General features: G+C 50.9%; 2 protein-coding genes across 5 annotated transcripts in view; one reads left to right on the top strand and one right to left on the bottom strand.

Annotated features, from left to right (window-relative positions):
• ubtfl (upstream binding transcription factor, like) overlaps positions 1–3,383 on the top strand; it is a 27,838-nt gene extending 24,455 nt beyond the window's left edge. For 2 of the 4 annotated variants that reach the window (XM_027291841.1, XM_027291851.1), the window contains exons 11-20: positions 295–336; positions 414–521; positions 599–760; positions 840–950; positions 1,081–1,166; positions 1,347–1,536; positions 1,958–2,005; positions 2,141–2,278; positions 2,614–2,715; positions 2,909–3,383. In XM_027291841.1, coding sequence (XP_027147642.1) covers positions 295–336; positions 414–521; positions 599–760; positions 840–950; positions 1,081–1,166; positions 1,347–1,536; positions 1,958–2,005; positions 2,141–2,278; positions 2,614–2,715; positions 2,909–2,980 — 1,059 coding nt within the window. In that variant the 3' untranslated portion in view covers positions 2,981–3,383. The remainder of the gene's footprint in view (positions 1–294; positions 337–413; positions 522–598; positions 761–839; positions 951–1,080; positions 1,167–1,346; positions 1,537–1,957; positions 2,006–2,140; positions 2,279–2,613; positions 2,716–2,908) is intronic. The other 2 variants (XM_027291853.1, XM_027291846.1) reach the window with 2 other exon arrangements.
• Positions 3,384–3,459: 76 nt separating this feature from the next.
• On the bottom strand, positions 3,460–9,474 carry fastk (Fas-activated serine/threonine kinase). Its single transcript, XM_027291830.1, has 10 exons — positions 8,689–9,474; positions 8,062–8,401; positions 7,796–7,983; positions 7,535–7,683; positions 7,237–7,453; positions 5,396–5,555; positions 5,225–5,316; positions 4,459–5,134; positions 4,260–4,374; positions 3,460–4,182 (listed from the first exon to the last, which is right to left on the bottom strand). The coding sequence occupies exons 1-10, from the start codon at positions 9,146–9,148 to the stop codon at positions 4,096–4,098; spliced, it is 2,484 nt and encodes an 827-aa protein (XP_027147631.1). The 5' UTR covers positions 9,149–9,474; the 3' UTR covers positions 3,460–4,095.
• Between the last annotated feature and the right edge of the window lie 4,700 nt (positions 9,475–14,174).

The raw sequence follows: 14,174 nt of genomic DNA, 5'->3' as shown, positions 1-14,174 counted from the left end.
TGGTGCCTGTTTGTTTCCCAGATATATTAGTGTGTGTGTGAATGGGTGTATAAGAGACATTAACTTAAAGAACTTTGTAGAAAGGCGCTTTATGAAGTTCAGTCCATTTCCTGTTATTAGTTTACGGGCAGACCTGCCACATCCAATATGGCGGCGACGTCGACGTACGATTCAGCGTTCAATGCGGCGTCTATGTATATATGTCTATGTATATATGTCTATGGTTATGAACACGCCAACATCACGTGTTGTTCACGTAACTCCGCCTCACGTGTGTCTCGTGTGTTTGGTCAGAGGAAGAAGCAGTACGACGTCGACCTGCAGCGCTTCCTGGAGGTACGTTGAAGCAGATTTAGCCTCATGATGTTGTGTACACACCTGTTCGGGTTCACTGAGCTCGGTTCTGTTCTCAGAGTCTCCCGGAGGAGGAGCGAGACCGGGTCATGACGGAGGAGAAGCTGGGCGGGGCCAAACTGGGCGTGGCCTCCAGCCCACACAGAGCCAAGTCCCCGTCAGTTAAGGTGTGACACGTCTTCTTCACTCTGCACAATTCAGCTAACAGACGCACACTCACCTGTGAGGTGTTTGTTTATCCCAGGAGCGCTGTCGGGAGGCGGAGCCTGAGCCGTGGGTACCTGCCGGACCACCACCGAAGGAGCGACGGGACGGGAAGAAGACGGCGAAGCTTCCCGAGACGCCGAAAACAGCCGAGGAGATGTGGCAGCACAGCGTGATCGGAGACTACCTGGCTAAATACAGAGTGAGTGAAGAACTCAGGTGGGTTTTATTTTATGCCCCTCCCCCTCCGTTAACCTGCGGGCCATGTGACACGTCAACAGAGTGACCGCAGGAAGGCCCAGACCGGGATGGAGGCGGCCTGGAAGTCAATGGAGAAGAAGGAGAAAATCCCCTGGATCAAGAAGGCGGCGGAGGACCAGAAACGTTACGAGGTACCTACCTGTGGTCAGTGAACCACGCCCCCTCTCATGACCTCGCCCACACACCTGACACACCAGTCAGCTCCCTTAGTGTTACTCAGGGTCCTGGTCTCGGTCCTGATGTCTTGTGTCTGTCCTGCAGAGGGAGCTGTTGGAGATGAGGACTCCTCCGGCGGGTCAGAGTCAGAGGAAGCCAAAGTTTGACGGAGAACCAAAGAAACCGCCAGTGTGAGTCAGAACCATCCGGATCCACGAGTCAGACAGGTTTTGATGGGTTCTGACGAGTTCTGGTTTAGCTGATTCCTCCAACTGCCAGAACCAGCAGAACCTGTGGACGTGTTTCAGCGTTTGTTTAGTCGCTCTAATTCAGAAACAGGAAGTGAGTCGTGGTTGTGTGTCGTCCAACAGGAGCGGGTATCAGATGTTCTCCCAGGAGCTGCTGACCAATGGCGAGCTGAACCACTTCAGCCTGAAGGAGCGGATGGTGGAGATCGGGAAGAGGTGGCACAAGCTGAGCCAGACGCAGAAGGACAAGTACAAGAAGCAGGTGGAGGAGCAGCAGGTGGAGTACAAGGCGGAGCTGGAGGCCTGGATCAAGGTAACTGCCACACTGTCACCACGGCGACCACAGAGGTCTGGAGAAACAGCATCAGACTGTTATCTTGTTAGACTTTTTATCTCTAATCATAATTACCATGAACGAACCTCTGAGCCAATCAGAGCCCAGCATGGTGTCATGATGTCACTATTACTAAGCAAAGTTTCTGCAGGCCTCCTGACGTCGCCCCCTACAGGCCGCAACAGACAACGTTTAAAAAACACTAAACAAACCCAGAGAATGATGTTTACTCTCCTCCTCCTTCCTCTTCTTCCTCCTTCCTCCCTCCTCCTCTTCCTTCCTCCTCCTCCTTCCTCCTCTTCCTCCTTCCTCCCTCCTCCTCTTCCTTCCTCCTCCTTCCTCCCTCCTCCCTCCTCCTCCTCCTCCTCGTCCTCCTCCTCCTCCTCCTCCTCCTCCTCAGTCTTTGTCTCCTCAGGATCGAGCGGTCTACAAAGAGTTTTCCACCTCGGTGAGTTTTCGTCATGAAGCTAACATTCAGTATTTAGCTAATGTAGCATTAGCATTGCTAAGCTAATGTTAGCATGTCATCATGTTTGTTTCCATAGAAACGTGGCAGCACCACTAAAGTTGTTTGTTTCCATAGAAACGTCGCAGCACCACTAAAGTTCGCAGCAGCCCTGGAGCTAAAGTCCGCGTGACGGCGAAAGGGAAGGCGGTGAGTTCGAGAGCTGCAGCACAGACGGTCGGGGTGGCCAAGCGGGCGATGGCGTACAGAGCCAAGGTAACACAAAGGACACAACACGTTTATCCTGAAGGAGGCAGAGGAGGAGACAAAGGAGGACTGGGAACTAATGCAGGTTATAAACCTGTCTGTGTGTCTGTGTGTCTGTCTGTCTGTGTGCCTGTCTGTCTGTCTGTCTTCCGGTCTGTCTGTCTGTGTGCCTGTCTGTCTGTCTGTCTGTGTGCCTGTCTGTCTGTCTGTCTTCCGGTCTGTCTGTCTGTCTGTGTGCTGTCTGTCTGTCTGTGTGCCTGTCTGTCTGTCTGTGTGCCTGTCTGTCTGTCTGTCTTCCTGTCTGTCTGTCTGTGTGTCTGTCTGTCTGTGTGTCTGTCTTCCAGCAGGACATGTCTGACTCAGATGAGGAAGAGGAGAAGAGCGACTCGTCAGACTCTGATGAAGACGACGAGACGTCTGGATCAACGGACAGCGAGGACGACGAGGTGACGACCAAAGAACAGACCTAAAGCAAACCTTTAAATAACCCTTAATTAACCTTTAAGTAATGTTTAAGAAACCCTTATGGAACCATGGTCAGAGCTCAGGTACATTTATACCTGAGGTCAATGTTCACGTTACCGTTGAACGACAGGTAACTTACCTGGCTGATCACTTCCTGTGTTGTCACTTCCTCAGAACGATGACGATGACGAGGACGATGAAGATCAGAGCTCCTCCGAGGAATCCAGTGACTCGGACTCGGACTAGCTCCGCCCCCCTCCACCTCATTGGAGAGGACAGGCTGTGCAGGCCACGCCTCCTCACATGCTAATCATCCCAGCGGACCAATGAGAAGTGGTGACATCATACTGCGGTCGCGCTGGCCCCTCCCACCTCCCCTCTGAAAGGGGCGGAGCCTGGCGGAGTGTTTTGTTACGTGTGTTTCTGTTTTTTATCGAGTGTTTGTTGGTTTTTATCAGACAGACGGTTCAGACGGGTGGAGTTGTTTTTAATTTTGTGGAGCCATGATGGGGGCGGGGTTTGTACAGACAGGCAGGGGAGGGGCGGAGCCTATTGTTTGTTAGTTACCGCTGAGGGAGGAGCCAGTGTTTATCCTCCAATCAGCCGCCTGCCTGAGAAAATTATTAACAAATAAATGCACTTTTTCTCACCGGTGTAGTCCGACTCCATGTATGATGTATATGAGTGTAAATGTGACTTCATGCTGAACAAACCACAGACAGCTGTTGGTAGTTTCAGGTTTTATAGACATTTCATAGATTTATATAAACAAGCTTCTTTCCCACCAAACGTCCGTCACCTGATACACAAATAAATAATCTGACCTTTGACCCCTACACATCATACTGAAGCTGGCTCATCCTCCTTTGGCACGCGCACCACATCACCGTGGTAACGACCCCCCCCCCCCCCCCCGGACGACCATATTCACTCAGAGAACTACAGTACCCATCAGCCCCTGCTCCCACCCACCACAAACTCAAACTCCATCTGACTATAAAACAGTCTTACACATGCATCGTTGATGTTACCATGGTTACCAAAACTTTATAAAAATGGGACCCCCCCCTATCCCCCCCAAAAAAGATATGTTTGTTCATCCACACGCCGACCAATCAGATCACAGCCTGCATACGGCGACCAATCAGATCACAGCCTGCATACGGCGACCAATCAGATCACAGCCTGCAGACGTCTTTGACGACGAGCTGATCGATCGCTGCAGCTGTGATCTGAACGTGAGGTTGACCAATCAGATCCAGACAGACAGCAGGCGCGACGTGTGACACACACACACACACACACACACACACACACACACACACACACACACACACACACACACACACACACACACAGCGTCATAGCGGGGCGTCCAGCAGCTTCTTGTGCAGGTACTGCTTCACCTCCTCGATGCCATTCAGCTTCTCCAGCTCGTGGTACGGCAGCTGAGAGGGGACAAGACAACACGTTTGTGACATGATTGTCACATGACCTGTGAATCGGACTGGGTCAACGTACTGACCTGGAGGATGACGTATCCCAGCAGCCTCAGGTGTCGGTCCCTCATGGCCCGTGAACCGACCAGAACCTCGGAGTTGTGGCAGTAGTGCCACTTATCGTTGACAGACATGATGACCCTGCAGAGACCAGAACCATGACCAGAACCATCAGGATGAATGACTGCTGCAGAACGGGTCAGAACCGTCTGCAAGTGGACTCACCTCCTGATCTGCCTCGGTTCTGTTGGGGGACTCTCTGGGTCAGGTCTGTTGGGGGGGTGGAGGTGCGGTGGTGACGGGGGACCTCTGTCGGTACTGGACCCATCAGAATACGTCACACCCTCGTAGAACCCAGGAAGCTCGCAGTCCGTACCTTGGACCCGCGCCCCCCCCTCATCCTCCAGGATCTTCCCGATGGAGAACTGGAACAGAGAGTCCGGGGCGGTGGGCCCGGCTGGTCCTGGCACCCCGGCCTGAGTCAGTCCATCGGAGGGCGGGCTGCTGAGCGTGGAGCTATCCTGGCTCTCCAGAGAGTGCTCCTTGGCGAGCCCAGAGTAGAACTCTGCTGCTGGAACGAAGTACGGCCCGTAGTCCAGTGGACCCCCATTAGCTCCGGGCCGGGGGGGCCCCGAGGCCGCCACGGACCCCGCTGTGCCACGTATGTGGGGGGCCAGGAAGGAGCCGCCCATGGCCTCGCCCACCGGCTGCTCGGCGCCATCGTCCAGCGCCGCAAACGGAGAGAACTTCTGGAACTCTGATGTCACTGCAGCAACGCCACTATCAGCCGGTTTCGATGTCACGGCGATGCAGGGTGGGGGCGGAGCCACACCGACAGAGAGAGCAGCACCGGTCCTGATGGGTAGAACCCGACCAGAACCGTCCATCCACAGCACAAAGTCTGGAGCCAAAGAGACATCAGATTACTGCAGTACATGAAGTACTGTGTACACTGATTATACTGTGTGTGTGCTCTGTCTGTGTGTAGTACCTGTGTAGTATCCGGGTGGCAGTACTTCATCCTGTTTGTAGTTCTGTTCTCCAACCAGCTGTCGCAGAGCCTCGGCCACCAGACCTTTATAACTGACAGGACAAGAGCCATCAGAACCTGTCAGAACCTGTCAGAACCTGTCCTGACCAGTCAGAAGGCCCGTGGTGTTACCTGTACTTGCGGTTGACCTCGTCAGCAGTTAGGGCGTGGTCAAACATCAGAACCTTGTGGGTGTCCTGCAGTCGTGGTCCGGTGTACTCGCAGTACTCGAGCTCCACAGCAGCGTCCAGCAGAGAGAGGTACCGCCGAACGATCAGGGCGTACGGGCTGTCTGCGGGCGGGATCAGAGGGGTGGAGTCAGAGATGGGCCGAGTCAGGAGAGGGGTGGTGTAGAGAAGTTTACCCTTTATTATTATTAGTGACTTGTATCTGTGCTGTGCAGTTTATAGGACGAGTATTTTTTGTTCTTTGATAGTTCATATTGCACTAGTAGTTGCATATTTGTTTTCAAGATGGGATTTTTCCTGTTTTCTGACCTCATGCTTACTTAAAGTTGCCTTTTGGGACATACATGCATACGTACATATACTTGCCTGTAGAGAGGAGATTATTACAGCCTAAAAAATAAATATAATGATAATAATAATAATAATAATAATAACTAGAAGTGTGCCTGACTGGCCCTGTCACCCCCATACATTAAATAGCTGTCAGCGTGTGTGTGCATGCTTGTGTCTGTTAATGAGAGAGTTTTACAAAGTCTTTTATTCTGAAGGGACTCTTATTTTGAAAGACTTTTGTCTTTGTGTGCGTGTGTGTGTGCGTGTGTGTGTGTGCGTGTGTCTTTGTGTGCGTGTGTGTGTGCGTGTGTGTGTGTGCGTGTGGGGGCCAGGTGGCGCCACCAATCAGAGCAGAGCAGTCAACCGCAGCTGCACCTGTAACATTTGACACCGCTGGACGAGAGACAAAACGCTGAAAGTACCCCTCGAGCAGAAAAGGATTTCTGGCCAAGCCATAGCTCCTATCATTGAACTGACTTCACTGGGAGCATCCTGAGCTCTTCCTGGACGTCTACATAGGTATTTTATGCAGCTAAACTTAAGAATTGTGACCGTTGGAGCGATCGAAAGAAACTGGTATCTCTGCTTTCCTCCAGAAATTTTCCCACCTTTTAAACATGGCAGTCTATAAGGCTGTGGCTTGGTGTTGCTGGCGCATCTGTGCGTCTCCCTTCAAAACTATAACTCGGAGCTTTAGCAGATGAATGCGAGTGAGACGACAAATCTTCCTACGTTTCTATGTATAAATTATTTCTGTAGAGTGACATTCGTGGCCTCTGGGGCACTTTACAAATGTATTTGTCGACAGTTTTTTCTCTCCCTCTGTACTCTAGCGATGTCACGCACTCTAGCCTCTCCATGAACTAACACTGGGGGAATTTTTGCCGTGTTTTTGCCGAATAATTCGAAAACCGTTTGGTGAAACTCTTAGAAAAGTCATAGCATACCGATCCCAGTCCAGCCGGTCGTTTTGATACCTTTTTTGTGTATGTTTTTTTAGATTATTTTTTTGGCCTCAAGCTTTATTGTACAGTGACGGGAATGTGTAGAGAGAGAGAGAGACAGAGCGGCGTTTAGCTCAGTTGGTAGAGCAGCCGCCCCATGTGCGAAGGCTCACTCCGTGCTGTGGAAGCCGAGAAAGAAAGAAAAAAATAATATTTATAAGAAGGATAAATATGGGGAATAGTATATAGTGTGCTCTTTCAGGCACACTCAATAATATCAAAGCAAACAGAGCTCTGGTATCGGAATAGTATCGGTATCGGCAGATATCCAAATTCAGGTATTGGGATCAGATCAGAAGTGAAAAAATGTGTATCGGTGCATCCCTAGCGGGTTCAGTTGGTTTGTTTCAGAATATTCACTGTCAGGTATCAGGATGAGATCTGTGAACCTGTCCAGGCATTCTGGACCCTGTATCGGTGACGTTACCGGTCGTGTCGCAGTACATACTTGTGACGTTGCTGATGAAGGCGGAGGAGAAGACGCGGTGCAGCACCAGGCCCGGGAAGTGTCCCAGCTGGAACAGAGACATGAGAATGTTGACGGTGGCGAGCGGCGAGCTGAGCGCCTTCAGCTCCACCACCTCCTCCAACCGAGAGAAGAACTGCTGCTCATTGGACGGACGGTAGCTCATCCTGCTGAAGGGGAACACCAGCTTCTGGATCACCTGAGGACACACGGACAAACACACCTGTAGAGTCCTGTACACAAACACTGAAGACCACATGAACACCTGTCCAACCCTCACCTTACTATCCAGGTACTCGGCCTTCTTCACCAGGAAGTCTGCGATTGTGTCGAGCAGTCGAGTCTCTCTCAGTCGATGGCGAGCGATGTATTTGGCGATCAGAGCCATCGTGTACGGAGTAATGCTGTCCACCTTCTTTGGCAGCTCCTCTGTGAGAGCAACAGGTCACGTGGTCAGTCACATGGTCAGACATGGTCAGTCACGTGGTCAGTCACATGGTCGATTCCTTGTTCAGATCTAAGCTTCCCTCAGGTTACGTACCTGCCAGGCTGCTGATGAACCTCTCCTGTCGGTTCTGGTAGAACAGGTGCGAGCTGAAGATCAGCTCCAGACTCTTGTTGCTCGCCTCCCGAGCGCACGCCGCCAACATCTCATCCAACAGCGCCATCTCCTGGTCACGAACTCCGCTGACACTCGCCAAGGTGTGTTTGACCAGACGCAGGATCTTCCTGAAGACAGAAGTCAAAATATACAGACCAACCTCTGAACACCTGAACCCTCTGACACAGGAAGCAGAGTGCACTTACCTGTTGGCGAGCAGTTGTTCAGGGTTTGAAGGTGTGTTGTTATTGCTCGTGCTGGCGATGTTAGCGCCCCCTGTGGCGGCTGCAGCTTCCTGCGGCTGCAGCAGGCGCCACTTGAGTCTGTAGTAGGACAGCAACAGGAAGAGCGTCTGCGGGTGGCGCTCTCTCTCCAGGTTCTTCTCCAGGCCGGCCAGGCAGGCCTCTGTCAGAGGGTGCTGAGTGCCCGGGTGGAGCTTCATGCTGGAGCTGAACACCATCGACACGTCCTTCTGGTTAAACTGGTTCAGCCTGGACTGAGACTCCGCCTCCAACACCTGGACCACCTGAGAGTCACTGGGAAGACCTAAAGAGAACGCACATGTGTCACACACATGTAAACCTGAGACTCACTTGAGAGGACCTGAGCCTCACCTGAGAGGACCTGAACTTCACCTGAGCCTCATCTGAACTTCACCTGAACCTCGCCTGAGCCTCAACTGAGACTCGCCTGAGAGGACCTGAGCCTCACCTGAACCCCACCTGAGAGGACCTGAGCCTCACCTGAGAGGACCTGAGCCTCACCTGAGAGGACCTGCCCCCTCAGAATCAGCTGATCACTGAGCTGCTTCCTGTTTGGTCGTGATGACTCACCAAGGGCCGCCACAGCGTAGAGACAGTTGACGATGCTGAAGTTGTCGAACTTGGCGCAATCATTGACAATGGCGTTACAAAGCGTCTGAAAGTCCTGATGCTCCAGGATCTGCCGCCCGTCGCCACCCTCAGCTCCTCCTCCTGTGGCCTCAGCGTCAGCGTTGTCTCCCCCACCTCGTGGAGGTGTGGCCTGCAGCAGCTGTCCGATCTTCTGCAGGGCAACGGGGTAGTGGTTGTGGGATATCTTGGCCGGGTTCTGGGTGACCCACCGCAGCACCTCGTCCGGGCGCCGCGAGCGCTCGATGAGGCGCTTCATGGTGAAGAACGTGTCGTAGCTCATCTTCTCATGAATAAAGTTCCACATCTTCTTCTTGCTGCCGGCGGCAGCGGCCCCTCCAGCGGCAGCGCCACCCCCTCCATACGTGTGGAAGTGGGCATGGTGTTGGTAGTGCGGGGGCATTGGGGGTGGGGCGAGGTGGGCGGGTTGTGGGTGAGGGTGGGGGTGAGGGTCGGTGGGGGTGGTAGTGGTGGTGGAGTGGAGCTCCTCTGTGAGCCGTCCCGGGGGCCCTGGGTACAGCGGGTAGGCGGGGGGAGGCGGGGCCGGGTGGGGGAGGTGGGGATGGGGCGCCTCGAGGCATGGCCAGCCCCGCCTTCTCCCCTGTTTGACTCCACCCCCTGCACCTCCACCTCCACCTCCTCCTCCTCCCCCCGCGGTGCTGTACAGGCGGTGGCGTACATGGAGACAGACTGAGTGGGGAGCGAGGAGGCGAAGAGGGAGGCGAAGAGGGAGGCGCTAGGAGGCGCACCCGTGGACAAACACAGCATCGTCCCAACAGCCAGCACACCTGGAGTGCACCACAGCACTCCTACAGGAGAGAGAGAGAGGGAGAGGAGGAAGAGAGAAGGAGAGGAGAGGGAGGAGAGAGGTAGAGGAGGAGGAGAGAGGAGAGAGGGAGAGGAGGAGGGAGGGGGAAGGAGGGGAGGAGGGAGAAAGGAAGAGTAGAGGAGGGAGAAGAGAGGGAGAGGAGAGGAGAGAGGGAGAGAAAGAGGAGAGAGAAGAGGAGAGAGAGAGAGAGGAAAGAGGGGAGGAGGAGAGAGAGGGAGAGGAAGGGAGGAGAGGAGAAGGAAGATAAGGCGAGTCCGGAGGTAGAGGAAGGGGAGGAGGAGGACTGTGAGAGAGGGGAGATGGTTATTATGGAGAGAGGAGATGAGGAGCGGAAACGGGAGGCGACTAGGAGGAGGCGGGGGAGCGGAGGACAGTAGGGGAAAGGTTGACGAGGGACAAGGTAGGAGTATTAGGAGTAGCGAGAGCGAGGGAGACTAGGGTACGAGAGGAGAGGGCAGGATGTCCCGAATTTACAGATGACAACCTGTTTGTTGTTTTTTACTTTACGCACATGTGAGTGTCCATTGTTTTACTCCACAGGTTTACAGGTGAGTGGGCGGGGGCCTTAGACTGACAGATGCATCTACAGTTATAGTCCAAAAAAAAAAAGACCTGCTAAGTCCTGTCCTAAACCGCCGCCCTCGAACACCCCTTCCTGGACCCTGGAAGTGAAGTGTCCCCTGAGGAAGGAAAGGTGTGCGGATAGCCTGAGAGAGAGAAAGGGTCCGGGAGGAAGAGGCCAGAAGGTGTGAAGGAGAGGTCCTGAGGAAAAGGTGGTGAGGATAGAGGATCACTGAGAGAAAGGAGAAGGAAGAGGTCGAAGACGTGTAAGGACGAGGTCATAGGAAAGGGTGAGGGTCCCTGAGGAGGAAAGTGTGAGGAAGGTGGATGGGAGTTAGGGAGGTCATGAGGTGATGTTGGTCCCTTTGCAGGAGATAAAGATGTAAACAAAGTGTCCAAGTGAGAGTCGGCTCAGCCCCTGTCCACAGCACAAACAAACCACACAACACACACACACACACACACACACACACACTAATCAATGATCAGCTGACTTCATGATGATCTGCGTCACAGTACAGACGCCTGCGTCACATTCAGGTACACAACTTATTGACACCCGATTGACAACGTTTACACAACGTTTTGTCAAACAGCTGGTGTGTGAGCAGCTCCACACATGGGCACGAGGTCCATGTACCACAGGAGGAACCTGACAGAACCCTACAGAAACCTACAGAACCTGACAGGACCTGACAGAAACTGGAACAGGACCTGACAGGACCTGACAAGGAACATAAGGACCTGACAGGACCCTGACAGAACTGACAGGACCTGACAGACCTGACAGAAACGACAGGACCTGACAGAAAACCTGACAGAACCTGACAGGACCTGACAGGACCTGACCAGAAACCTGACAAACCTTGTAATTCCACGTCATCAATAGACGACCAATCAGGCCGCTTGCTCACACACCTCCACTGGCCCACAGCTAACGTTAGCGCCGGCTAGTTAGCCATTAAACCTCAGTGGCGGTCACAGAACGTCACTACATATATCCACATGAATACAATTGACGGTCAATTTTTATTTGGCGTTCCATGTCATTCCACCTGACACGGTGCCACGGACAGAGCCGGCTGTCTGGGAGCTCCAGGCTGGCGGCTCACAGACAGGCTCACAACAGCCGGGCTTGCGGCTCACAGACAGCCGGGCTGCGGGGCCCCCCCTTCACAGAAACAGGCTCACAACAGCCCGGGCTGCGGCGCACAGACAGGCTCCAGCAACAGGCAACAGACAGCCGGGCTGGCGGCTCACACAGACAGCTCACAGACAGGCCTACAACAGGCTCACAGACGATACACCGCAGATAAACTACACTACAAACAAGTAACGGTATCTAGCTAAGCTAAGCTAGCCGTCCGCTGATCTGTGTTAGCCTGTTAGCCTGTTAGCTTGTGTCTGTCCTTAATAACCCGCTCGGTAACCGGCTAACACCGCTCGGTAACCCGGCTAACACCCCCGTAACGGCTAACCCCCGCTCGGTAACCGGTTTACCGGAGCTGTGTTTGCGGCTGGCAGTGACGGATTCACCTCATCGCGCAGTAACTTCGGCAGCTCCGCGCCTGCTGAAACTCCTGAGGCCGCTCAGAGTGCGCGTTCACCGGGGAAGCAGTCAGCGGTTCAGCGCCTCACTCACAGGCCCCGACGCCATCATGCTATAAACCCGGCCAATGCAACTGCAGAGGGCAGCTGACAGCGCCACCTCAGGCTTGCTCCGGCCCGACAACGCACTGTTGACGACACGATGCACTGTGACCGACATCCTGCACTGTGACCGACACCTGCTCCGTGACCGACACATGCACTGGGGCCGACACCTGCTCCGTACCGGACACCTGCATTGTCTGTTAGAAGACACTTAGTGTCTGTAAACTTAGAAGTCTGTAAACTTAGACTCTGTTAACTAGAGTCTGGTAACGTAGATTCGGGTAACTTAGTGTCCTGTTAAATGAGAGCTGTAAACTAGAGTCTTAACTTAGAGTCGGTAAACTTAGAGTCCTGTAAACTTAGTGTCTGTAACTTAGAGGTCTGTTTTACTTAGAGTCCCCTGTTTAACTAGTGTCTGTTAACTTAGTGTATGTTAACTTAGAGTCTGTAAACTTAGAGTCTGTAAACTTAGAGTCCTGTTAACTTAGAGTCCGGTTAACTTTAGAGTCTGTTTAACTTAGTGTCTGTTTAACTTAGAGTCCCGGTAAACTTAGATCTGTAAACTTAAGAGTCTGAAACTTAGAGTCTGTAAACTTAGTGTCTGTAACTTAGAGTCGGTAAACTTAGTGTCTGTTAACTTGGTGTCTGTTACTGGAGAGTCTGTTAACTTAGAGTCTGTTTAACTTTGTGTCTGTTAACTTAGTGTCTGTAAACTTAGGTCTGGTAAACTTAGAGTCTGTAAACTTAGAGGTACTTCCTGGTAAACCCTTAGTGTCCCTGTAAACTCAAGAGTCCCTGTAAACTTAGTGTCTGTTAACTAACTTAGTGTCTGTTAACTTAGTGGTTCTGTTTAACTTAGAGTCTGTTAACGTAAGAGTCTGTTAACTTAGAGTCTGTTAACTTAGTGCTGTTAACTTAGTGTCTGGAAACTTAGAGTCGGTTAACTGAGGTCTTTAACTTAGAGTCTGGGTTAACTTAGGGTGTAAACTTAGAGTCTGTAAACTTTAGAGTTGTAAACTTAGAACTCTGTAACTAGAGTCTGTTTAACTTGGTGTCGGTAACTTAGAGTCCTGTTAACTTAGAGTCTGTTTAACTTTGTGTCCTGGTAACTAACTTAGAGTCTGTTAACATTATGTCCTGTTAACGTAGAGTCTGTAAACTAGAGGCTGTTAAACTTAGTCTGGTAAACTTATGTCCTGTAAACTTAGAGTCTGTAAAACTTAGAGTCTGTAAACTTAGTTGTCTGGTTAACTTAGTGTCTGTTAACATTGTGTCTGTTTAACTTAGAGTCTGTGTAACTAGAGTCGGTTTTAACTTAGTGTCTGTTAACTTAGTGGTCCTGTAAACTTAGAGTCTGTTACGTAAGTGTCTGTTAACTTAGTGTCTGTAAAACTTAGTGTCCTGTAAACTTAAGGTCCTGTTAACTTAGAGTCCCTGTTAACAACTTAGAGCGTTAACTTAGAGTCTGTTAACTTAGAGTCGGTAAACTGTTAGAGTCCTGTAAAACTTAGAGTCTGTTAACTTAGTGTCAGGTTTACTTAGAGTCTGTTTAACTAGTGTCTGTAAACTTAGTTCTGTTAACTTAGAAGTCGTTAACGTTAGAGTCTGTTTAACTTAGAGTCGGTAAACTAGAGTTCTGTTTAACTTAGAGTCGGTAAACTTAGAGTCCGGTAAACTTAATGTCTGTAACTTAGAGCTGTTAACTTTGTGTCTGGTATTAAACTTAGGTCTGTTAACTAAGTGTCCTGTTAACTTAGAACTCTGGTAACTTAGAGTCTGTATTAAACTTAGTGGTCGTTAACTTAGTGTCTGTTTAACTTTAAGAGTCTGTTTTAAACGTAGAGTCGGTTAACTTGAGTCTGTTTAACTTAGTGTCTTAAACTTTAGAGCTCTGTTAACTTAGATACCTGTTTATTAAACTTAGTGTCCTGTTAACTATGTGGTCTGTTATTAAACTTAGTGTCCTGTAAATTAGAGTCTGTAAACTTAGTCTGTTTAAAACTTTGGGTCTGTTATTAAACTTAGTGTCTGGAAACTTAGGTCCTGTTAACTTAGAGTCTGTTTAACGTAGAGTCCGTTAGGAAACTTAGAGTCTGTTAACTTAGAGTCTGTTACTTAGTGTCCTGTTATTAAACTAGTGTCTGTGAACTTAGTGTCTGTTTAGTAAACTAGTGTCCTGTAAACTTAGAGTCTGTTAACTAGAGTGCTGTTAACTTAGTGCTGTAAACTAAGACCTCCTGTTAACGGTAGATCTGTTATTAAACTTAGAGTGTCGTTAACTAGTGTCCGGTTAACTTAGAGTCTGTTAACTTAGACGGCGTTAACTTAGAGGAGTCCGGTTATTAAACTAGAGTCTGTTAACGTAGGTCTGTAAACTTAGACTCCT

Source organism: Larimichthys crocea, chromosome II (assembly GCF_000972845.2).
Source record: "Larimichthys crocea isolate SSNF chromosome II, L_crocea_2.0, whole genome shotgun sequence".
Classification (NCBI taxonomy): Eukaryota; Metazoa; Chordata; class Actinopteri; family Sciaenidae; genus Larimichthys; species Larimichthys crocea.
This window is presented reverse-complemented; position numbering and strand designations above follow the sequence as displayed.